The 24,389-nt window shown below is 50.1% G+C and overlaps 1 protein-coding gene across 1 annotated transcript; it reads left to right on the forward strand.

Moving 5' to 3' along the window:
- Positions 1 to 23,288, forward strand: SCAMP4 (secretory carrier membrane protein 4). The gene is made up of 8 exons (XM_059489860.1): positions 1 to 34; positions 5,904 to 5,974; positions 7,362 to 7,415; positions 10,166 to 10,294; positions 14,532 to 14,688; positions 17,615 to 17,716; positions 19,281 to 19,398; positions 20,416 to 23,288. The coding sequence occupies exons 3-8, from the start codon at positions 7,409 to 7,411 to the stop codon at positions 20,590 to 20,592; spliced, it is 690 nt and encodes a 229-aa protein (XP_059345843.1). The 5' UTR covers positions 1 to 34; positions 5,904 to 5,974; positions 7,362 to 7,408; the 3' UTR covers positions 20,593 to 23,288.
- Positions 23,289 to 24,389: the final 1,101 nt, after the last annotated feature.

Raw genomic sequence — 24,389 nt, forward strand, 5'->3', positions numbered from 1 at the left:
GGCCCGGGGGGATCGGAACCGGGCGCTCGCTGAGGTGGGCGCGGGGGGATCGGGCCGGGGGCAGCGGGCGGGCGGGGGGCGACATGGGCGGAGGGATGGAGGGGACGGGGCTCGGGGAGGGGGACCGCGGCTGGGGGGAACCGGGGGCCGGGAGGGGGAGCTGAGGGTCGGGGGATTGCCGAGGGAGGGGGAGCTGAGGGATGAAGGGAGCAGCGGCGGGGGACCGGGAGCTGAGGGGAGCTGAGGGCCGGGAGGGGTCTCGGGGCGAGGGGTGGCGGTGACCCTCCCTCAGCCCGGGGAGGGGTCCCGGGGCAGCTCCGGGGGCGGGATCGGGGACAGCTCCGGGGGGACGAGCCGGGCCGGCTGTGAGGGGGAATCGGGGCCAGCCCGAGCGGGGAGGGATCGGGGGCAGCCCCGCTGGGAGCCGCGATCGGGGGCAGCGGGCGGGAGGAGCCGCGTCCCGTGTGCCCTCCCCGGGGGCTGCCGGCTCCGTCCGCTGCCCGGTGCTCTCGGAATCGCCTCTCGGGAATCGCCTCTGTTCCCGGCTTGGCCCCGGGGACACAGGGGGACACAGCGGGGACACAGCGGGGACACAGCCGCCGGGGCAGTTCGTGACTCCTCCAGGGGTTGTGAGGGTGAACCTCGCTGCTCTCTGTGGCTCGGGTACCGCAGATGTGTGTGTTGCCCTCGACAGACAGCACCTGCATGTCGTAGTTTTATTTCCCCTTCTGATTTCCCCCTTCTTGTTTCTAATCTCAGCGTTTTGTAACTCTCTCAAGAAACTCTGTGATGAAGAGAGCAGTGGGTTAGAAATTAAGCGATTGGTGGAATGATTTATCTGCATTTCAGTTTTTCTGAGCTATTTAATATTTTTGCTGCTGTCTGCAGTCCAGTTCTTCTGAGTGAGGCCAGTGTGAGCAGGTGACAAGGGGTGGAACAGCCTGGTGTTCCTAAGCCTGTTCCACCTCTTGTTTCTGGGTGTTTTTGTGTTTTCTGTTTTCTTGAGCCATCTGAGCATCTGTTCCTGAGCAGCCACGCTTCACTTCTGGACGTGGTTGTACCAAAATCAATATTTGTCTGCTGTGGGTTTTGCATAGGCAAATTAAGGCTCCTGCTCACCCGCTGAGGCAGCACAGGGCTGTGTAAACAGGCTGGGGGAGCCCTGAGGGGAATTGCTTCCACATCTGCTGTGCCCTCAGCTCCAGGATGGGGGAGATGGGGCAGCAGAAGCCCCTGTACAGCTGGGAATCCCCAGGAGCCTGCTGGAATGACATGGGAGTGGGATAACCCTTGTAATTTCACTGTCCCTGCTCCTTTTCTCAGGACACTGCTGCCATAGTTTCCCCATTCTCCCTGGTTGTGCTGGGTGGATTTTGGAGTTATTTTCTGGCTGGCTGTGTCACTGCAGGGACAGTGTCCCACCCTGGGAGGGCTGGGGGTGTGTCAGGGAGAGGAAGCCCTGCCGGAGCCAGGCTGTGTCAGCTCTGGGTTTATAGTGCTGAGCTGATTGTTTTGGAGTGGCTGCTGCTGCCTTGGGCTCTCTGGGAAGTTCCTGGTGAGAGCTGGGCGTCTGGAAGAGGCTCAAACCCAGCCTTTTATCTCAAAACCAGTGCAGAGCCACCATTTTCTCTTTAAATTCAACTGGAGGGATCATGAGAAAGGTGTTAGCTTGTGTTGGGAGCAGCAGAGGCTGCGCTGATTCTCTGCTGAGCTGGGGGATTTCAAACCCAAATCTTTGGGATTCCTGTGGGGGTCTTGTTCCTTTTAGGCTCCTCTCAAAGGTCTGGGGTCTGCTGGCTCAGGGTGGGATCTGAAAGCCTGGTAGGCTGATGGTCCCCCCAAAGGCTCAGCTTGAACCACTGTCAGGATTGTGTGTTGTGCCCAGGTTCCTCATTCTGCTCATGTTCCCATCGTTAAATCCCTGCTGATGAGGGAGTGTGGGCAGCTCTGCTCTGTGCTGGGGCCCTGCCCCTCTGGGTGCTCTTGGGAAATGCTCTGGGTGAAACCTTGGAGTCAGGATTGTGTGGAAGCTCCTGTACCTGGAGTGAGGATTGTGTGGAATCTCCTGTACCTGGAGTGAGGATTGTGTGGAAGCTCCTGTACCTGGAGTGAGGATTGTGTGGAAGCTCCTGTACCTGGAGTGAGGATTGTGTGGAAGCTCCTGTACCTGGAGTGAGGATTGTGTGGAAGCTCTTGGCCTTGCTGCATCAGAGTCCTTAAAGATGGAAAAGGCCTCCAAGGTCATCAAGTCCATCCTGTGCCCCATCCCCACCTTGTCCCCATCCCATTGCACTGTCCTTCCTTGGACACCTCCAGGGATGGAGACTCCAGACCTCCCTGGGCAGCCCCTGCCCCCTCTGACCACCCTTTCCATGGAGAAATTCCTCCTGATGTCCAACCTGAGCCTGCCCTGGCACAACTTGAGGCCATTTCCTCTTGTCCTGTCTCTTGTTCCCTGGGAGCAGAGTCATCAAATCAGAATGAAAATACAAAGGCAGTACAGAAAATAGCCTAAAGCAAGGACTCAGAAACTGGGGGATCTGTTGGATTGAAAGTTTGGGAAATTGGGTTCTTCTGGGTTTGGCTGGGACATCTGCAGGGCACGAGAGGAGCCAGTGTCTTGTGAATCTGGTCTTGGGGACATGCTGCAGGTCCTTGGTGGGTTCATGGCAAAACAGGAATGAATTCAGCTCTCCCACCTCCCTGTCACTGCTCGTCTTCTGGCCTGGCCTTTGCTTGTTCTCTGCCACCTTTCTGTGGTAGTGGAGAAAACAGCAGGGAGAAATAAACTTTTACTGAGGAGTTTGTAAGTTTGCTGGGGATACCAAATTAGGAGGAGCTGCTGACCCCCTGGAAGGCAGAGAGGCCCCACAGAGAGTCCCTGACAAATGGGGGCTGAGCAGCCCCAGCCATGTGACAAGTGACAAGAGCAAGTGTCAGATCCTGCCCTGGGATGGGGCAGCCCTGGATGCAGGGACAGACTGGGGATGAGGGGCTGGAGAGCAGCGCCCTGGGAAGGGCCCTGGGGGTCCTGGTCAGTGCAAGTTGGATCTGAGTCACTGCTGGGTCCTGGCAGCCCCAAGGGCCACCCTGTGCTGGGGGCACCAGGCCCAGGGAGGGATTGTCCCACTCTGCTCTGCCCTGGGGCAGCCTCAGCTCCAGTGCTGGGGGCACTTTGGGCTCCACGAGATCAGAAGGACCCAAAGCTGTTGGAGAGTGCCCAGAGGAGGGACACGGAGCTGGGGAAGGGCTGAGGAGCAGCTGAGGGCACTTGGCTCGTTCAGCTGCAGCCCAGGAGACTGAGGGGAGGCTCCTCGGGGGCTGCAGCTCCTCCCCAGGGCAGGCACAGGGGCAGGGGCTGAGCTCTGCTCTGGCACAGGGACAGGAGCCCAGCAAGGGCTGCAGCTGTGCCAGGCCTTGGCATGGAGCTCAGGGCAAGGTTCTGCCCCCCGAGGCTGCTGGGCACTGCCCAGGCTGCCCAGGGAATGGTGCCAAGGCTGCCAGAGCTGCAGGAGCATTTGGACAACAGAATCACAGAATTCACAGAATCACTGGGTTGGAAGAGACCCCCAAGATCATGAAGTCCAACCCAGCCCCAACACCTCAACTAAACCCTGGCACCCAGTGCCACATCCAGGAGCTCCCAAGGCTGCTCAGGGCGGGGTTTTTGGGGTGGCTGTGCTGGGACAGGGGCTGGGATCAATGACCCCTGTGGGTCCCTTCCAGCTCAGGATATTTCAGGATTCTGTGATACTCAAAGTGTGCCTCAAGGCAGATCCCCACAGGAATTCCTTCACAAAGTTTTCCCTAATCTGAGGTGGTGCAGTGTTTCACTCTGCAGTCACATTCAAGGGAATTTTGTTGTCTGCCCGGACAAACAGCACTGCTGGTGTTTGTGTCGTGGTTTGAGAGGGAAGTGGTGTCCCTGGACCTGACACAGGGCATTTTGTCTGTGAGATCCTGGTGAAGAAAAGCTCCAAGTGTCTCCAGTGGACTCCTGAGTCATGTGCATTGGACTGTGAACTTCAGAGTTATTCATTGACCATGGATGAGCGTGGTGGAAAAAGGAAGTTCACTTGACACCAGAGTTTCCTTAGCGTGTGTGGGATTTTCCTCCCTCCACAAGCAGTGAGTTATAGATGAGGAAAATCTCTGCAGTGGGTGCAGGGTTTTGGACTTCACCTATTCCCAGTTAAACTGAAAATATCCAGGTGAATAGGGATCTGATTTATGCGTTGGAGAGGGACTGTTTATAGGAGGGTGCAGTTAAGGGACAAGGGGGAATGGCTTCAAACTGACAGAGGGCAGGGTTAGATTGGATATTGGGATGAAATTCTTGGGAAGAAGGTCCCTATCCTTTTAGCAGAAGCTGGGAAGGTCAGCACATCTCAGGAAGGGATTACTCAGGGTAAAACATGGCCATGTGTGCTTATCCTTGCTGAAAGAATTGTTCTTAATGCTGCTTTGTGGGTCCAAACCACATCTTTCTATGCAAGGGGGTGCTTCACCAGATTGCTGCTTTATCTGGAGGTTTTATTTATTTATTTGAGTTAAAACCTCTCCAGATTACCACAGGTCTCCTTGAGAGGAGAGCACAGGAAAACCATTGTTTGGCCTTACAGGAAACCCATTGTCTGGTCTGTCAAGGCAGGAATGTCCCCCTCAGTCTTTGCTTCTGATCCTTGTCCAGTGGACAAACACCTCTGTGCAGCTGTAGGACACCAACACTGAAGTGCATCAGCTAAATAATCCTCTGAAGAAGAAGAAGAGGATTATTTGCAGGCTCATTCTTCAGTAATGGATTCCTCTCTCTTAATGCTTTAGTGTTCATGGGCCATTTGTTCTCCTCTTGAAATTCCCAGATCTCAACTGGGAGCAGCTGCAGAAGGGAGAGGTGAAGTTTTAATGGTGTTCTTAACCATCTTCCTCATTTGTTTTCTATTCACACATCTGAAAAATGCAAAGGAAAAGGCTCCCAGTTACAAAATGCTGTTGGGCAGTGTTGAGGGACAGCCTTTAGGCCTCAGCTGTGACAGGGATGGGGACAGAGCCTCCTGTCGCCACACTAGGGCTTCCTAGAGACTGGCAAGGAAAATAATATATTCTCCTCTGTGCAAGCATATTTAAGCTTGTACATCTCTGCAGAGGAAGAGCAGGCTGTGGTACAGTCCCAGGTGCTGTTGTCTCCACAGGCTAGGTTAGAGTAGCAGAAAAGAAAAGAAAAGAAAAGAAAAGAAAAGAAAAGAAAAGAAAAGAAAAGAAAAGAAAAGAAAAGAAAAGAAAAGAAAAGAAAAGAAAAGAAAAGAAAAGAAAAGAAAAGAAAAGAAAAGAAAAGGGAAAAGAAAAAGAGCTGTGCCAGTGCAGCCTCCAGACTTTACCTGAGCACAGCACTGAGGTGCAGCAGAACCAGCTGCTGTAAATCCTGAGGGATTTGTGTACAGCATGGCTGATCTGACCCCACTGCTGCTGCAGTTTCTGTGGTGTTTTAGGGGCAGATTTTAGTCTAGACTGCCTTAATTTCTGTCAGACTCCACAGTGCTGGTTTGCAGGGTTGCTTTGTGTGCTCTGTGTTTCCATTCTGGGATTTGCAGGTAGGGACACATGGTGTTTTTATCCTTAAGGAAGAAGGGGTGGAATTAAAACTCAGCAAAGACCTCTCTGTGTATTTCTTCTGTGGGATCAGCTCTGCCAAAATCAGCAACACAGCTCATGCTGGGTAAACTTCCCAGGATTGGCTTCTGCCAGAGCTACAGCCACGCTCAGTGTGGTAACAGGAAGAATGAATCTGCATTTGTGCAGGATTTCTAAAATAACAAGGGGTGATGAGTTTGGTTCCAGCTGATTATTTTTTTGTTAAGCAGGAGTTTAGTGCCCAGCTAACAGGGATTATCTGTTTGTTCCAGGAGTTGGGAAGCACCACAGAGAGCCAGGAGCCAACAAATCATCTCAGCACCTAAATGAGGCATTAAGTCTGGTGAGCTCTGCACATTTCTCTTCCATTGTATGAGCTCTGCTGGGTACTCTGCCTGCCCTGGGAGCTGCAGGTGTTCTGGCAGGGGCTCCTTGGGCATCCTCAGCCTTTGCCAGGGGGTGCCAGGGACACTTTTGTTTGCTGCCAGAGTGTCTCAGTTTGGACAGACAGGTGCCTGCTAAGGAAGGCAGGAGCCTCCCCTGAAATGGAGAATGTAAACCCTCCCCATCCCTCTGAATTGCTATAAATTTTAAATTAAGGGGCTCTCAGGTAAAAGAAATAACAGTTCTTTAATAGGGAAGAAAATAAAAGGATAAAATAAACAATGCAGTGCACTAGAACAGCACTGCCAGAGTCAGAACCCAACCTGACACCCTGTGGGTCAGGCTGTTGGCAGCAGTCCCATTGGAATTGTGGCTGCAGCCCTCCTGCAGTGTCAGGGGTGGCTCTGCTGGAGCAGGGATCCTGTAGAAAAGGGTGTAGTTTTCCTCTGAAGCTCCAGTGGGAGAAGAGGCAGCTGCTGTTCCTCTGGGGAATCCAGTGCAGAAGCCGTGCTGGTGTTCCAGAATCTCCAGATTATATCCAGGCAGGAATGCTTGGCTCCTCCCTCTGGGCTCCCATCTCCCAATGGGATGCTGTAGCTATTATCAGCCATGCAGTGACATTCAATAGCTGTTATCAGCAGATGTCCCCTCCTGAGAGAGGAGTGATTGTGGTCACTCAAAGAGAGAGATAAGGCAAACTGCCCACTTGACAAAATGTGACAGTGTTCACAGGGGTCTGAGGATGAGGGAAGAGATGAGGATCTGACTCCATGTTTCAGAAGGCTTGATTTATTATTTTATAATATATATTATATTAAAACTATACTAAAAAAATAGAATAAAAGATTTCATCAGAAGGCTAGCTAAGAATAGCAAAAGAATGCATGATAACAAAGGCTTCTGTCTCAGAGAGCCTGAGCCAGCTGACTGTGATTGGCCATTAATTACAAACATCTAACATGAGACCAATCCCAGATGCACCTGTTGCATTCCACAGCAGCAGATAATCATTGTTTACATTTTGTTCCTGAGGCCTCTTAGATTCTCAGGAGGAAAAATCTTAAAGAAAAGATTTTTCATAAAAGATGTCTGTGACAACCAAAGACAACTGCCATCCAGATGGTAATAAATTACATCTTGCCTTGCAATCTGGGACACAGATCTTCCCCTGCACAAGGAGAAATCAGGATCCTTTTAGGGAGGCTCCAGCCTTCCTCCTCTGGGTGATGGACACGAGTGGGAGCCCTGGGCTCGTGTTTGTCACACACTGGAACATTCCCAGTTCCAGGGGTTTCTCTGGGTGCTGCTTAGTGCCATGTGCTGACCTGATTTTCTTTCTCCAACAGATCTATTGCTCTGTCTGAAACCTCACCAGGGAACACAAGTATTAGAAATGGCAGGTAAGAGCACCTCAGGTGCAGCCAGCAGGGAGAGTGGTTTCAGGGTTGTTCATGATGCTGTGGTGGCTGTAACATGTCAGGAATGTGACCTGTGTCCCTTCCCAAGACCTTGGTGATCCCTAAAGCTCTTCAGTTACTTCTCTTGCCTTGGTCACATTCACTTTCCTGCTGTGTCCTGCCTGCTCTGTCACCTGAGGTTCCTGCTCAGGTGGTAAATGTTGCTCAGGTTCAGCTGTGACTTGCTTAAAAGTTTTATAAGGGTGGAATTGATTCAAAAACAAAGTACATGAGAATAATTCCTTCTTTCCAGAGGTTTTCCACAGTGTTCCTAGCTGTGCTATTGACATTAATCCATCTGAATTATACTTGCAGTGAAATTAGTAACAAAATTCCAACCTTTTTTCAAAAAAACACGTCTGGAATTTGCCTGCAGCTGCTGCTCACGGGTGATGCAGTTTGGTTTTTGAAAGCATGGGGTGCATTTGCTTATCAGATGTGTTGATCCCAGCCTTGATGGGAGAACTGTAGCACTCCAAGCTCTGCAGTCAGACATGAAAGGGGATATTTTCATGTCATTTATTTTGTCTGATCTCGGAAGTAACCCAGAACAGCTGGCAACTGCAGGGTGTCTGGGTGGGAGGAGGTGGGCAGCAGCTGGGCAGCAGCAGAGAAGAGGTGTAATCCCCAGCTTTGTGTACCTAGCAAACAATCCTGGGGTGTTTGAACCATTTTATTAGCTTGAAAAATGACAAACTGCAGTAGCTGCTTGGTTTTGGCCCCACCACGTGGGAGCTGGCAGCAGCTCTACTGTCCATGGCAGAAAATGGGAAAGAGCAGAACCAAAGGAACAATCTGCAGCTTCAGCTGTTGAAGAGGGACAGAACAAAAGTTTCCCCATCCCTCAGAAAAAAAAAATAAATTAGAGAATCTGCTTTTAATGCATTTGATTAATCTTGGTCTTCCTGGCTTCCCTGGAGACGTGGCCTTTCAGCTTTAAAAGCTGTGTCCCCTCCCTTTCCCTTGATCCAGCATTGTTAAATCCCTTTCTGGGCTGCAGGGACCCATCAGGTGTTTACAGCAAACAAAAAATTAATGCAGAGGAGTCCAAATTCCTGTGGACTTTGAAAGCATCCGTGGGCCATCAGCTGTGCATGGGATGGAGTCAGCAGTGGTGTTAACCAGTAACTCAAACCAGCTTGGAGGGCATCTGAATGAATGTGAAATGGGTTTGAGGGGGATGCATGAGGAGGGGCTTGATGTTTGTTTTTATCAGGAGAAGTCAAATTGGGCTGGTGACTTCAGACATTATTCCAGAGCTACTTCTGATGTATTCCCAGTGGGCGTTCTCACCATATTTTCTGTGTGAAAATATGCATGAGGGAAAGCCTTTTTCCTTCCTCAAGCCTGGCTGCAGCTCCAGGCTCTTCCCTGCCAACCTTCAAACAGAGCTGAGGAGCTGCTCCTGCAAAATGTCTCCTCAGCCGGAGATAATGGGGAGGGAAGGGGAACTCTGGTGCTGACAGTTCTTGTTCAGACATTTCCTCTTGTCTCCTGTGCCATTTGGAGGTTTTCCCAGGACATTCTTCATCTCTTCCTCTGCTTGTTTTTAATTCTGTTTACTGAGGCTGAAGGAGGCTAGAGACAATTAGTCACAATGCCCTGGAATCAAACTTTAATCAGCTCTGCAAGGCAAGAGCAAACATTCCCAAACATGTAGGAGCACACACAGACAAAGCTGGGAGCTGACAGCAGCAGAGGATTCAGGCATTTAATGACTTGATTTTAAAACAGAAATTCTTCCCAAGGTAGAGTTTTCTTCACCATATAGCTTTTGGCAGCATTTGCTGATTTATTGTCTCTGAATGCAAAGCTTTTTCATTTTTTCTTTGCTTTTATTTTTCCCCTATGGCTTAACCTTGCAGGAAAAACTTGAATACCCTTTTTCCATTAAAAATCTGGTGTGTTTTCAAAACAAGATCATCCCTGACACAGAATCATGGAATCACAGAATGGTTTGGGTTGGAGGGGACCTCAAAGCCATGGCAGGGACACCTCCCACTGTCCCAGGCTGCTCCAAACCCTGCCCAGCCTGGCCTTGGGCACTGCCAGGGATCCAGGGGCAGCCACAGCTTCTCTGGGCACCTTGTGCCAGGAATTCCAGGAATTCCTCCCCAATTCTGACTTATTCCCATGAACTGGATGATACCGGGATACACAATTCCACTTTGGGGATGCCTCCCTTGTTTATTGTCCCAGCACAGCAGGTCCTGAGGCCTGAGCCATGGCCAGGACATGCTCAGAGCTGGTGGCTGAGGATAAATCTGCTTGTCTGGACACTCCCCAGCCTTTCTTTCCTCTTGCTGTGGATTTCTGAAGGGTTGTAACTGAACACCTCAGTGCAGCTGTTTCCCCCAGATGTTGCTGACACCTCCCCCTTCCTGAGGAAGCTCATCCTGGAGCTTATTTAAAGTTGGTTTTTTTCTTACAGCACTTTTCACACAACTTCACACTGATGTGTAAAGGTGTTAAATCCATGAGATGTTTATTAGCTTGTTCCTATTCTCCCCTCTCATTCCTATTCCCCTCTCTCAGCCTTGTGTGTAGTAAAACAAAATATCCTGTCCACTGCTGAGGAAGAAAACCAATTTATTTGTGATCTGAGGAGAGGATGAACATGCAGCACTGTTGGGAAGGTATGGAGGATATGACACATTTCTGCTCCCAGCTGAAATCTGTGTTCTGTGTTCCAGAAAAGGTGAATAACTTCCCACCACTCCCCAAGTTCATCCCTCTGAAACCATGTTTCTACCAGAATTTTGCTGATGAAATTCCCATCGATTACCAGTTCCTGGTGAAGAGAATCTATCATGTGTGGATCTGTAAGTTGAATAAAAACACCTGTGCTGGAAAAAGGTATTTGTGGAGTAAAACCCCATAGATCTCAATGGTTAATGTGCTTTAAAGTTTTGATGAGGAGCAGTGATCCCCCTTAGAATACTCTAATATAACTTTATACCTGAATTTTAAGCTGCTGTGCCTTGAATCCTTGAGGGATCTTGAAGAAAGGAGAGTAACAGTGCTGGAAAAGTCTAATAGTTAATCTGAGGGAGAAAGCAGACTGTGTTTGATGTGTTTAATAATGTCAAATGATCACAGAATTCCAGACTGGTTTGGGTGGGAAGGGACCTCAGAGCCCATCCAGTGCCACCCCTGCCATGGCAGGGACACCTCCCACTGTCCCAGGCTGCTCCCAGCCCTGCCCAGCCTGGCCTTGGGCACTGCCAGGGATCCAGGGGCAGCCCCAGCTGCTCTGGGCACCCTGTGCCAGGGCCTGCCCACCCTCCCAGGAAAGAATCCTTTCCTTATATCCCATCTAACCCTGCCCTTTGGCAGTGGGAGCCATTCCCTGTGTCTTGTCCCTCAATGCCTTGTCCCCAGTCCCTCTCCAGCCTTTTTGTAAACCACATTTAACTCCCAAAAATAGCTACCTTAAGGAAATTCCCAGTTCTCCTAAAGTAAGAGGAACAGGAGAATTGTAGACAAAATAAATGTGGCCCATTTATGTGCCACCTGGCTCCCCACCTCGCTCTAGAGAGACCAAAATTCCCTCTTATCCCCCATTTCCCTTCCCAATGGAAGCAGCATTTCCTGGCTGCATGCTAGCTCTCCAGAGCCCCCCAACCATCCTACTGGAGTTGGGAGCTGCTCCTGTCACAGCTGCTGATGTGCTGATACCCTGTGTGAGCAGAGCTCCTGGCCCTGGGCTCCTGTTGTTTGCCTCAGCCATTGAGGAACCAGGAATGAGCATTGACCATTCTTCTGCAAGGAATGAAATCACTGTGGCAGGCCTAGGAAACCACAGGCAATGCTTTGCAAGATTAACAATCTTTTTGCCTTGCTTATCTTTTTTTTCCCCCCAAATGCTTGTCATCCTCTTTACCCTTCTCACTGAAGGAAAGCTTGTTTGCTGCCAGCTCTGCATTTGGTGCCGTGGCTTTTATTCCAGATGCACGGGATGTGTGTAGGAGAGAGATTTGTGTGCATAAATAATGGCATAATCCATGGCTCCATTGTTCTATGGTTATGTGGAGCTGCTGCAATGAGCTCTGTAATTTTCTTGCCTGAAGAAACTGCCTGTCCCTCCAGATTCACTGGAAGCTGTAAAGCCTCCTTTGTCCTCCCCTCTCCCAAAACAAAGAGTCCCTCAGTCGAGTTAATGGCAGCCTGGAGAAGAGCCAGGGATTTGGGCATGGCCAGGAGAGCTGCCATCTGCACCAGGAGTTTCACATTTCCATCTCCTGCACTCAGGAGTTTCACATTTCCATCTGCACTGCTCTTCCTTTGGGGGTCTCCCTGATTTTTTTGGAGAGAGATGTGTAAAGGGAAGGAGCTAAACAAGGAAAGGGCAGTTTGGAAAAGCAGAAACACACACAAGTCATTGCTGGAAGGGTGATTGCTCATTACTTTAATTGGATGTGAGCACTGGATTAAGGTGGAGGGAGGTTTGGGGAAGGTTGTACCACAGCTCCCACTGCTGGAGAACAAACTGACCTGAGGCACAGGGAGAGCCAAAAGTTCCTTAAAACTTTGCAGATGCCCCTGGCTTGGTGTTGTTTTATTGGGTGTTTTAAAATAAGTAACTTTTGGAGAATAAATAGCTTCTGAAAATGATTATTTGGAGAAGTACAGCTAATTGGTGTGTAAATGAAATATCATTGATTCATGGAATCCTAGAATGGTTTGGGTTAGAATGACCTCAAAGCCCATCCAGTGCCACCCCTGCCATGGCAGGGACACCTCCCACTGTCCTAGGGTGCTCCAAGCCCTGTCCAGCCTGGCCTGGGACACTTCCAGGGATGGGGAATCTCCAAACTGTTAGTTTAAATACATAGAATTAATTAATTTAAGTAACTACTTTTCTTCCCCCCAACACTAAGACACATCCAAACCATTGTGTACACAGCTTTGCTGGCTACTCAGAAGACATTTTCTTTGCAGTAAAACAATGTTTTATTTTACTCTCAGGCCATGTGTAAGTCAGAAGTAGCAGCTGGTGTAGGTTTTGTTCCCCTGACTCTGTTGTCAGTGTGATTTTGTGACCATAAAACCTTGCAGTTGTTTAGGACCCCAGGCTGTGTGCAGGCAGATGGGTCAGTGCCCCAGAAGACCAAGGCAGAGATGAGCAGGGAGTGGAATGGGGCATGGCCAGGACACATTCCCATGGCACAGTGTCTCGGTTTGAAAGGCAGGAGTCTGCTAAGAAAGGCAGGAGCCTCCCCTGAAATGGAGAATGCAAACCCTCCCCATCCCTCTGAATTGCTATACATTTTAAATTAAAGGGCTCTCAGGCAAAAATATGGGAGCAGGAATAACAGTTCTTTAATAGGGAAGAAAAGAAAAGGATAAAATAAACAATGCAGTAAACTAAACCAACACTGACAGAGTCAGAACCCAACCTGACACCCTGTGGGTCAGGCTGTTGGCAGCAGTCCCATTGGAATTGTGGCTCAGCCCTCCTGCAGTGTCAGGGGTGGCTCTGCTGGAGCAGGGATCCTGTAGAAAGGTGCAGTCTCTTCCTCTGAAGATCCAGTTGGAGAAGAGGCAGCTGCTGTTCCTCTGGGGAATCCAGTGCAGAAGCCGTGCTGGTGTTCCAGAATCTCCAGATTATATCCAGGCAGGAATGCTTGGCTCCTCCCACTGGGCTCACATCTCCCAATGGGATGCTGTAGTTCTTATCAGTCATGCAGTGACATTCCATAGCTGTTATCAGCAGATGTCCCCTCCTGAGGGAGGTGTGATTGTGGTCACTCAAAGAGAGAGATAAGGCAAACTGCCCACTTGACAAAGATAATTTGCCATACAGATGGTAATGGAATACATCTTGCATTGTAATCTGGAACACACAGGTGAAGAGAAATTCAGGGGTTTGGTTTTGCCTGAATGGCTGAGGCCAAGGTGCAGTGTCACCATGAGTTCATCTCCAGGCTCTGCTGGAGGCCCTTTGGTGCTTGGACCTTCACCTTCTCCTTTCTCTGTGCTTGTTGATACAGGTTACTACAAAGGGTTTGAAGAGTCACCAGCAGCTTTCCAAAACAGGAGTTTGTAAATTGGCCTTTCTGAGCCTGGCAGAGCCTGGGGGGATGCAGGGACAGCTCTGGGAGCCCCTGGCTTGGGGCTGACCCCCCTTTCCAGGGAAGTGAGCTCCAGGAAAATGGGGAGCAGCATCCCTTCATACACTGCTACCTACTGCAGCACTGCTGTGCCCTGAGGGCCTTTGTCAACTGTTCCTTTTTATCCAAGTGACAGGAACAGAGATGTGAAAAGGCCTCTAAGCCACCCCTGTGGTCCCATATTCTCAGCTTGATTGGAGTTTGTTTATCCCCTTGCTTAAGGCAGCACTGCCAAGCCCCCAGGCTGACATCCAGGCTTCCTCAGAGGCCCAGGGAAGCAAAGGGAGCCCGCAAGGCACTGAGCTGGCTCAGAGAGAGCTCCTGAGGCAGCCCCAGAAGCACAGAATCATTCAGAGGCAGGGGCAGGGCTAGGGTCACCCTCCTCTCCTCTCACAAAGGGGTTTTGCTATAAATGGAAATTAGACCTCGCTCACAATTATATATTATAATAACACTGGCCTGAGTCTTGTATTGGTCTTATCAGTTGCTCCCAAATCTCTCCATGCTTTGTTGTAAAAGATTCCCTCATCCCTGTGCTGCAGGGTTGTTCCTGTGCTCCCAGCCCCAGGTCACACAGGAGCCTGTACCTCACTCAGAGCAGCTGCACTGCTGCCCCAGGGACCCTTCCCACTGCAACCCTGGGGGCTTCATAGAGTCCTGGGCTATCCTGAGTTAGCAGGGATCCACAAGGACCATCAGTGCAGCTCCTGGTGTTAACCAGGAGACCCCAACAATCCCTGAGCACCCCTGAGAGCGGGGTCCAAACGCTCCTGGAGCTGTGGCAGCCTTGGGACCATTCCCTGGGGAGCCTGGGCAGTGCCCAGCACCTTTCCCTGAGCTCCATCCCACCCCCCTCACACATCTCCAGCCATTATCTTTTGTTTAATTTTCTCCCAAAATCCTGGGAGTGCCCCAGCCCACGCTCTCTCCTGTGCTCTCTCCCCAGTTTACTGCATCACGCTGGCCGTGAACCTCATCTCCTGCCTGGCCTGGTGGATTGGGGGAGGCTCTGGGGCCAACTTTGGCCTGGCCATCCTCTGGCTCATCCTCTTCAGCCCCTGTGGTTACATCTGCTGGTTCCGACCTGCCTACAAAGCCTTTCGGTGAGTGCCAGCCCAGCAGGTGCTGCTGCTGCAGTTCCCTCTGCAAGTTTCCCTGATTGTTATTGTTATTTTTATTATTCTCTGGTTGTTTCCCTGGTTACTATTGTTATTGTTGTTATTCTCTGCTTGTTTCCCTGGTTCAGCACCTCGTGTCTGAATGTCTTGTTTACTTTTCAAAATGAAGAAGAATGTGGCTATTTCTAAATGCTAGATACAGGACTGAGGGTCCCATAAGGTTGGAGGTGAGGGTCACATAAGTTTGGCACTTCTAAGAGGGTTAACTTCATATTTTACTTCAGTATCTCAAACTTAGCAGCACCCTCATCTCAGTGCAGCATTAAAATAGGTACTAATTTGGTAAAGCTTCATCGAGGCTTATTTTGATGGAAGACTATTATTAGTTTTTGAGAACTCTTCTGATTCCTGTCTCCAGCTACTTGAGAGCTTGTCTGCTTAGCTTTTTAGATAAAAGCAGTTCCCTGGAGTCAGTCCTTCTGAAACTCCACAAATATTTAAAGCCATCCTACATTTTTGCTTTAATTAATAATCATTTGCATTTGCTGTGGACCACGAGGCATCACTCAAACATTAATGTGTAAAGCCTGGCAGAGCCGGGAGGGTCCTGAGCAGTTCCCAGCCTGACACAGGGAAAGGAGGGGCCTGCCCAGTGCCACCACCACACCCCAGTCAGGGGTTTGCCCTCTGAAGGTAAAGCTGTTCCTGGTAGGATACTCTGGATTTTGATTATTCACCAGACTCTGTGATGAGCTGGTTTGGATGACAGCAAAAGCAGCTGATGGAAATGGGAGGTGACAGGTGGGTCCTGTCTTGCCCATGATAAACTAATTGTTTTAAATGCTCTTCTGAGCTGATGCTTTGTGTGCCCACAGCACTGGACACTGTTAAATCAGCAGTGGCATCATGGAGTACAGGGGAGGGTCATTTCTGCTGGAAAGAGAAGGGTTGGATTTGTCTCAAATTTCCAAATGACGTGAAAATCCCAGCTCTGAACTCTTGCCCTGTGGGGCTGGAGTTTGTCCCCATCCTGAGCTCAGAAGCCCCAGGGCCTCCAAGTGCTGGAGCTCTGTTCAAAGAGGAATTTCCATTCTAAAGTCTGGGAAAAATTACTCCTCCCTGCTGACCTCCCCCAGGCTCCACAAGGGCCGTTTCTCATTATTCCTTGAACATTGTTTGGATGTGTTTATGCAGTGAATGCTGAGAGGTCCCTGAGGTTACTCTGTGCAGAGACTTGCAGTTAAAAAAAGATTCAGTCAACCCCAGGGACAGAGTGGGGAGCCCAGGGATCATCCCCTGGGACAGCAGCTGGGCTGGAAATCACTGAGGAGGGATCACAAGTGGTGATTGCAGAGGCAAAATCAGCCCTGCTTGTCCTGGAGGAGGCCACCCTTCAGTGCTGGCACCGTGTGCTGGGAGGATGCTTCTGTAAAACCTTCCTCATCCCACTGCATCCCAAATTCAATTAGCTGCAGAGCTTTGGTGCTAGGGCAAAGCTGTAGCAAATCTGCACCAGAAAGCTGGATGAGAAATCACCTTTTCTCTGTATCCTCACTAATTCCTGCAGATCCTTTCAAATGAAGACTCCTCCAGCCCCTTCAGGTCGGAGTTGCAAGAGTCTGTTTGAAGGCTCAGCCTCGAGCCTAATCCTTGTTAATTGGATTCTGACAGGCACCACAGTCAGCAGGCCCTGCCTAAAGTATTTCTTTCTCAATGCTATACTCTGAGGTGGTGTTTGAAGGGTGGGATTGTGAGGATACTCAGGGATAACAAATCTTCCAGAGCCACCATCTGTGACAGACACCAGACCAACACGGGCAGCTCTGAGCAGCGTGGGTGTGGCTGGAGGCTTCTCAACGTGCCTCACCTCCCTCATCTCCTCCCAAGGCATCAGGGGCTAGAATTATAAAACTAACAACCATCAGCATAATAAAAATAATTATAATAATAAGCATTTAAATGCTTTCAGGGTTTAAGGAGGAGCTGGCAGTGATTGGAGCTCTTTTCTTAAATCCCCTTTGTACCAAACTGCCTCACAAGCACCTGAAGTGTTTTTTGTAGATCTGTAGATAAATCATTGTCCCTTTGAGTTCCTTAGAGTATGAGAATCATTTATATCATTAAAAATGATAGTTTGAGGAAGTTCAGATGTGCCTGATGTGGCTGGTTTGATGGGATGAAGATGTGTTGTGGCAGAGCCCAGACTTGGGCAGGGCAGTGCCAGGTGCACCCATGACAGAGGCTGTGAATGTCTCTGGTCAGCTTCTTGCTTGGGGTCATTTTCATGCTAATTATTGTACCTGCATAAACTCAAGGACCCCACCTGAGGATGGGGAGCCTGCAGAGATGGGAAGTGTGCCTCAGCTTCCAGGGTACCACCCACCTCTCTCATGGCTGTTTTCCCTCCTGTGATGTCCCAGTGCTGGATTGTTTACCATGGGTGTGGGAACGTGATGACAAGCAGACACTGAGACGTTCCCAGCTGGAATTCTCCTGCTCAGTGATCATTTCTAGTGTATGGACAAGCTCTGCCTGCCAGCATCAGACTCCTGCATGCCTCCTTGCCAGGGCAGAGCTGGGCAGGTATCAGGCTGGGCTGACATTCGGTCAGAGAATGATTCAGACTCTCTGTGTAGGAGACTCGTGTCCCTCAGCCTCTCCTGTGTGTCATCATACATGCAATTCTTTGGGGAGGGCAACTTCAAGAGCCAGATTATTAGGAGACAATCTGTGCTGCTGAGTCATGGAGCTGTGTGCTCTCACTGCCAGGGAAGGGGAGAAACCTCCCAGTACAGCTATGGAGGGAACGCTCTGGAGCCACCACTGTGGAGGGTTTGAATGTGGTGGTGGGGTCAGACATGGAGCAGCACAAGGTGCCAGTGCCCCCCTGACCTCCTTTCTTCCTCCACAGGTCGGACAGTTCCTTTAATTTCATGGCCTTTTTCTTCATCTTTGGGGCTCAGTTCCTCCTCACGGTCCTGCAGGCGATCGGCTTCTCCGGATGGGGAGCGTGGTAAGTGGGGATGTCCCAGCAGCTCTGGGCTGTGGCTGCTCCCATGGGCTTGGAGAGGCTGATGGGAGCCTGTACAAGGTGGAGAAGAAAAAGCTTTCTGGTTTCCCCAGTGGCATAGCTGTATCTGCTCTTGGGGTGCACTGTAGCCATGATATTTTATGAAAAATCCTTTCCTTAGGATTTTTTTTCTCCTGAGAAGCTGAGAGGCCTCAGGAACAAAAAAAAAAAAACAATGGTTATCTGCTGCTATGGAATGCAACAAGTAGATCTGTGATTGGTCTCATGTGGTTGTTTCTAATTAATGGCCAATCACAGTGAGCTGGCTTGGACTCTCTGTCCAAGCCACAAACCTTTGTTACGATTCCTTCTTTTTCTATTCTTAGCCAGCCTTCTGATGAAATCCTTTCTTCTATTTGTTTAGTATAGTTGTAATATAATATATATCATAAAATAATAAATCAAGCCTTCTGAAACATGGAGTCAGATCCTCATCTCTTCCCTCATCCTCAGACCCCTGTGAACACTGTCACAGCACACCACTGGGGTTTCATTGCTGTGTTGGGCAGAAATCAAAGCCAAGTTGGATGGGACTTGGAGCAATGTGGTCCAGGGGAAGGTGTCCCTGCCCATGTGTTCTGCTGGGCTTTAAGGTCCCTTCCAACCCAGATAATTCTGTGATTTTCACCTGGTTGCTCTCTGTAGCCTTTTCCCTCAGTGTCCATTTCTTTCACCATTTATTTACGGTGTCAGGCTCAGCACTGCCCTCAGTGCTGGCAGCACACGGTGAGCTCAGTGTGGTGACTCATTGTTGGCCTATGAGAAGTACTGTGAGAGTTCTCCTAAAATAAATGGGAGCTTGTTAGTGTCTGTCCCTGGTTGTGTTATAATTGTTTGGCATTTTAACTTCCTGTCTACAGAGACTTGAGAGCAATTCCTGCTGAAACTACAATTAATGGAAAGTTCTGGCACTCCATTTAACACTCTGGTTTCAGAGTTGCTGATGTCTCACCTGGTTTTTGCCAGGAAAGGAATGGAGATGGAGTGTAAATCACAGGACCCTGGTGTTCCCTGATCCCAGTTCTGGTCTCTAGATGCACAACCAAAAGCACCTTGGGAATATGTCTTCTCTTCCCAAAATCCATGCAGCTGGCTGTCCCTTAAAGCTCTCACACTGGATTAGTGAGGGATGCTGGCAAGGGAGGTGAGATCTCAGGGAGATACCTGCATTGAATTCTGACAATTGTCTTCATTGTTCATTTCGTTTTCAGGAGCTTAAAAGCTGCCTTGTAATTTCTGGGTTATGAATCACAGAAACAGAGAATGCTTTGGGTTGAAAAGGACCTTAAATCCCATCCCATTCCACCCCCTGCCATGGCAGGGACACCTTCCACTATCCCAGGCTGCTCCAAACCCTGTCCAGCCTGACCCTGGGCACTCTCAGCCCCAGCTGCTCTGGGCACCCTGTGCCAGGCCCTTCTAAGCACTTAAACAATTTTTCTGATAACAAGGACACTTAGAAAAGCAGATTATAATGTTATTTTGTCTCTTTTTCTATCTCTTGCAGTGGATGGTTGGCAGCCATCACCTTCTTCAGCACCAGCGTGGCAGCTGCTGTGTTCATGCTGTTCCCTGCCATCATGTTCACCATGTCAGCAGTTGCCATGTTCATCTGCATTATAAGGGTAAGATCTGCTCATGGAAGGTGTCCAGGAGCAGAATGAGATGAGTTTTAAGGTCCCTTCCATCCCAAACCATTCTGGAATTCTTCAGATCTCTCTGTGCCTTGGAGAATCCCTGCTGTGTATCACAATAATGTGAAGAGGCAGTTCAGCAGCCACCACAAGCCATCAGTGCTTTGAAAGGTTGCACAGTGCAGTCAGTTGATGTCTCTCAGAGTTTCTGGAGGACAAATCTAGACAGCACAGGACAGCTCAGGCTGGAAATTGCCACGGTGTCAATGTGGTGATGTTGCTTTGTGTCATGCAAAGCAAGCTTCATGTGGAGCAACCTGGGGCTCTGTGAAGGGGGGAAGTTTGGATTGGATATTAGGAAACATTTGTTTTCACAGAAAGAATTGTAAAATGTTGGAACAGGCTGCCCAGGGTAGTGGTGGAATCATCATCCATGGGAGTGTTCCAAAAATGTGTGGATGTAGCCCCTGGGACGTGGGTCAGTGGTGAACATGAGGGTGGAGCTGGGCTGATGGTTGGACTTGGTGGTCTTAGAGGTCTTCCCCAGCCTCAGCAATCCTGTGATTCCATGATTTGTTGCTCCTTGGGATGGTCAATGGTGAAGCATCTGCAGTAGGGACCGGGTGGCAGAGTGAGAATCGTGTCTCTGCAGAAACAAGGATTTGTAGTAGGACTCTCTGGAAAGGTGTGGCAGGCAGGGAGAACAGAGTGGCAGCAGTGGTGTTGGACTCTGCTGGAGAGGTTTCCACCCCCTGGCCTGGGCTGGCTGCCTTGCTGTGGGATCCCCACCTGAATTCTGGCCATGCTGCTGGAAGGTGTTCAAGTTTGGGGTTGATATTCTCTCTCTGCACCTCTCTTCACTGCATTACTGCATTTTCTGTGCTCTGTTCCTCAGAAATGCAGCTCTTCACAGAGACAGGAACAAATCCTGTTCCAGGTGGCTCTGCAGGGGCTCAGCTCTGGGCTCCTGGTGCTGACCCTCCTCTTGTCCTCCCTTTTATCCCTTAGGTACACAAAATCTACCGAGGGGCTGGTGGAAGCTTCCAGAAGGCTCAAGATGAGTGGAACAGCGGCGCATGGAGGAACCCTCCCAGCAGGGAGGCCCAGTACAGCAATTTTTCTGGGAACAGCCTGCCAGAGTATCCCACAGTGCCCAACTACCCCTCTGCAAACCAATGGCCTTAAGCAGCAACAGCTGCAAACTGCCTGGAGTCTCTCCTTTTTTGGTCTTTTTATTCTTCTTGGAAAAGATCATTTGCATTCCCCCCCAAGCACCCCACTCATCTCGAGGAGCTTCCTGGTTCTTGTCTCCTGATCCCTGAGGAATAGCCTGCTCTCAGCCCTTCCCTCTTCCACTGCACTGCATGGCCATGGCAGAAAGCTTTTTGTTTGCCTTGAGTCACCAGTATTTGCCTCGTTGCAGACTGAGAACAAACCCTTCACTGCCTTTGCTTGAGGGAATCCTCTCCTGAGAATCCCTGGAAAAGGCTCAGCTTCCCCACGATGGCAACACTCCCACAGCTGCCCCTGCTCCTGCTCAGCTCCCATGGAATGCCCAGCACAGCACCACACCTTCTGTAGCAAAAGCAATCAGAGCAACTGGTGTTTACTCTCCTGGATGAATAATGTGGAAATTTTCACTCTAAGGGAAATGCAGCACTTAAATTATTTGGTACTGGTGAGGCTGAAGTGATTTGTGAAAGCTCCACCCTCCGTGGGAGGACCCTGCAGGTAACAGAGGTGCCCTGGGTGAGTCCTCGGATGGGAAACCCCACAAGTCCTCCTTGCCTGGCTCAGACTGTTGTGATGCTGCAGCTCTTGCTTTCCCTGCTGCCAAAAGCTCTTGCTGGATCTGTGTGTTCCAAAGGTGCAGATTCATCTCCTTAGATCCATGATTGCTTGCTCAAGCCTGAATCAAAGCTCAGTGGAAACCAGTGCAGAGCTGGCACTGGGCCTTGGTGATGCTCACCCTGGTACAGGGGCTCAGCACGAGATTTCCCCACCATGAAACTTCCAGCCAGGTTTAGTGCTGGATGCAAAATAATGATTGATCTCAGTGCTGGAGCCCCAGTGTGGTTTGAAAATGCTTCTGTTACAATGAATAGTTTAATTCTGCCTGCTGCTGGTGTAGCTGAACTCCAGATATTACAGTGGGGTCTGGGAGATGAAGGGAAGCTTGTTAGTCCTCATGGCTGCTGTTGGCTGGCAGGATTTCCATCAGAGAGATTCCTGCCTTTCTCCAGCCATCAGCTGAAGGGAGGATGAAGCTGTTGAGAGGGATTGTTTTCCCTGAGGTTATCCTCCACCTTGTCATTCATCTCCATTCTGTGCCTGAGCCATCCAATTCCCTGTGTCCTACAGCGACCCAGGCAGCAAAGGCTGCAGTTTCCTCTTCCCCCTCAGCCTGCTGTGAATTTTTTAAAACCTGTCCAAACTGGGAGGTCAGTTCCCAATTTTTTTATAGGGAGTGAGTGTTCCAAGTCTTTGGCTCTCAAAGTTTTGGCCAATATACAAAGTGCTCCATTTGGGAGACCAAGGAGGGGTTGGGCACCCTGGGGATCAGACCCAGAGCCTGCTGCCTTAGCAGGCTGTTGATGGGGTTATTCCAAATTCCCAAATTCACACTAAGCAACTGGAAAACAAAACTGGCTCCTGGAAAGGGACAGGGACATGGTACTAGCTAGGTGGAATTGATTTGCAAGTGATCTTTTGAAATATTTTCTCTACATGTGCCTTATCTAATGAAATCACGGCTCACAGAGGAGAGCTCCTGCTTGCCCCTGCAGAATTTCCCTGTTAACTTGTCCTGTGTCACACTGTAAATAATGAGGGAAGCACAGCCTGGAGTCTGCATGACCCCTGTGTTACCAGGGCCAAAGCAAAAACCATCCCAGATTTCCCCAAACTTCCCCAAATTTCCGTTTACAGCCACACTGACCCCCCTGCACTGGCTCTGGGACGTGCTCCCAACACCAGGGGTTTTCCTGGAGAGTGTGCAATGTGCTTGGCAGGAGGAGCTCTTGGAGCCTTGTGAACAGAACATGACCTGATGGCATTGTGAAGCTCTTAGGTGCCTTTGTCTAGTGTCAAGTGTAATTTTAAGTGTTCTTTGTTGCTTGCCATCGGAGTGATGGAAGAACTGCCTGGCGTTGACTCCCTGGAAATACGATGGATGCACCAGGAGGTGAGGGCTGAAGGTGCCATTGGCCACACCTGGGAGCCAGGACATGTCCCTCAGTCCTGCCCTTTGCCAAAACTCCTCAAAACCATTTGATACCTGCTCCATTTCAGTGTGTCAAGTTGGAGGTTTTGAAGGAGCCAAGAGGAGAAGTGTTGGTGGAGACTCCACATCCTTCTTCTCTTTGGGATTTTCCCCTTGGAGAATCTGGGGGCTGTGTTGAAGCACCCACCCTCAGCCACACTGGAAATGTTTGCTGCAAGGAGAGGGGGTGCCTGGGAGCCTGCCCACCACAATGGTTGGAGCTGGACACCAAACTCACACCCTGTTAGGCTGCACTGCCTGAGATCCCTGTGGAGATCAATGCACCTCCAGGTGGGACCTCCATCCCACCCCCTCCCTCCTCTTCAATGCCAGAAACTGTAATTCCAGAAAGTCCAACACGCTGCCTGAACAACTGGCTTAATTTTTTTTATTTTTTTCTTTGTTTTGGACTCCTCTGTATGTTTTTAAATGTTTACATTATTAGATTTCTAAAAGTTCTTAACACCATTAACCCGGCCCTGGCTCCTGGTGTGGTCGGGCGTCACGTGCCGTGTCTGTGTGTGATGTTTCGTGTCACCTGTGGAGCTCTGGGTTTTGTTTTGTGTTTTTCTCCTGATCACAAGACAATAAATGCTCATCCTGTGCTTGATGAGGAGAACTGGCCGCAGCAGAGAAGTGTCTGTTCCTAGGTAACCAGAGTTATCTGGCAGAGGGAAATGGCAAAATCTCTGTGTTCCTCCAAAGTCTCCCACTGCATGTTGTTTTCTCTGTGAAAGAACAGCACATTGAGGGATGAGGCTCATCCTCTGTGCTGGGGGCTGCTGTGAGTGGCTTCTTGTGGTTTGTACTCTTAGAGATGCAGCTTTGACCAAAGGTGCTGCCATTGTTCCCATCTTGTAAGGACTGGAGAGCAGAGGTGTGGAAGGTTCCATTTCCCAAGCACTGGGGTCATTTTTGTGGCCTTTCCATAGTGCAGAGAGCCCTGGCAGTGCTGGTGTCTGCTTTCCCCAGTTACTGCCTGGAAGGAGACTCTTACCCCTGGAGTAACTGGGCTTGGACAGTGAAGGTGAGCTGAATCCTTTTAGGATGTGGCTGAATTTATTGCCCAAAATGTTCTTCCAAAGCTATCACAGAATCCCAGAATGTTTGTGCTGGAAGGGACCTTAAATCCCATCCAGTGCCACCCCTGCCATGGCAGGGACACCTCCCACTGTCCCAGGCTGCTCCAGGCCCTGTCCAGCCTGAGAAGCCTCTTGCTTGGGTGGTGCTGCTTTTGTTCATCTTGCAATATTTGGGCCGAAATATCTTGACATGTTCAGAGAATCCCAGGATGGTTTGGGTTGGAAGGGACCTCAAAGTCCATCCAGTGCCATGGCAGGGACACCTTCAGGTTGCTCCAAGCCCTGCCCAGCCTGGCCTTGGGCACTGCCAGGGATCCAGGGGCAGCCATAGCTGCTCTGGGAAATCCATTCCAGGGATGGATTCCACAATTCCTGATTCCCAATCTCCCACCCAGCCCTGCCCTGTGGCAGTGGGAGCCATTCCCTGTGTCCTGTCCCTGCAGGCCTTGTCCCCAGTCCCTCTGCAGCTCTCTTGGAGCCCCTTCAGGCCCCAAAAGGGGCTCTGAGGTGTCCCTGGAGCCTTCTCCTGTCCAGGTGAGCAGGCCCAGCTGTGCCAGGCTGGCTCAGAGCAGAGGGGCTCCAGCCCTGGCAGCATCTCCGTGGCTCCTCTGGCCTGGGGTCCCCAGAGTTGGACACAA

The sequence above is a fragment of the Ammospiza nelsoni genome, chromosome 27, assembly GCF_027579445.1.
Source record: "Ammospiza nelsoni isolate bAmmNel1 chromosome 27, bAmmNel1.pri, whole genome shotgun sequence".
Lineage (NCBI taxonomy): Eukaryota > Metazoa > Chordata > Aves > Passeriformes > Passerellidae > Ammospiza > Ammospiza nelsoni.

Bases quoted from the DNA above. Each gene is read 5' to 3' on its own strand.
- SCAMP4 (XM_059489860.1), top strand. The intron at 10,295-14,531 runs GTAAGTTGAATA...CTCTCTCCCCAG, and splicing joins AATCTATCATGTGTGGATCT to TTTACTGCATCACGCTGGCC. The intron at 14,689-17,614 runs GTGAGTGCCAGC...CTTCCTCCACAG, and splicing joins CCTGCCTACAAAGCCTTTCG to GTCGGACAGTTCCTTTAATT.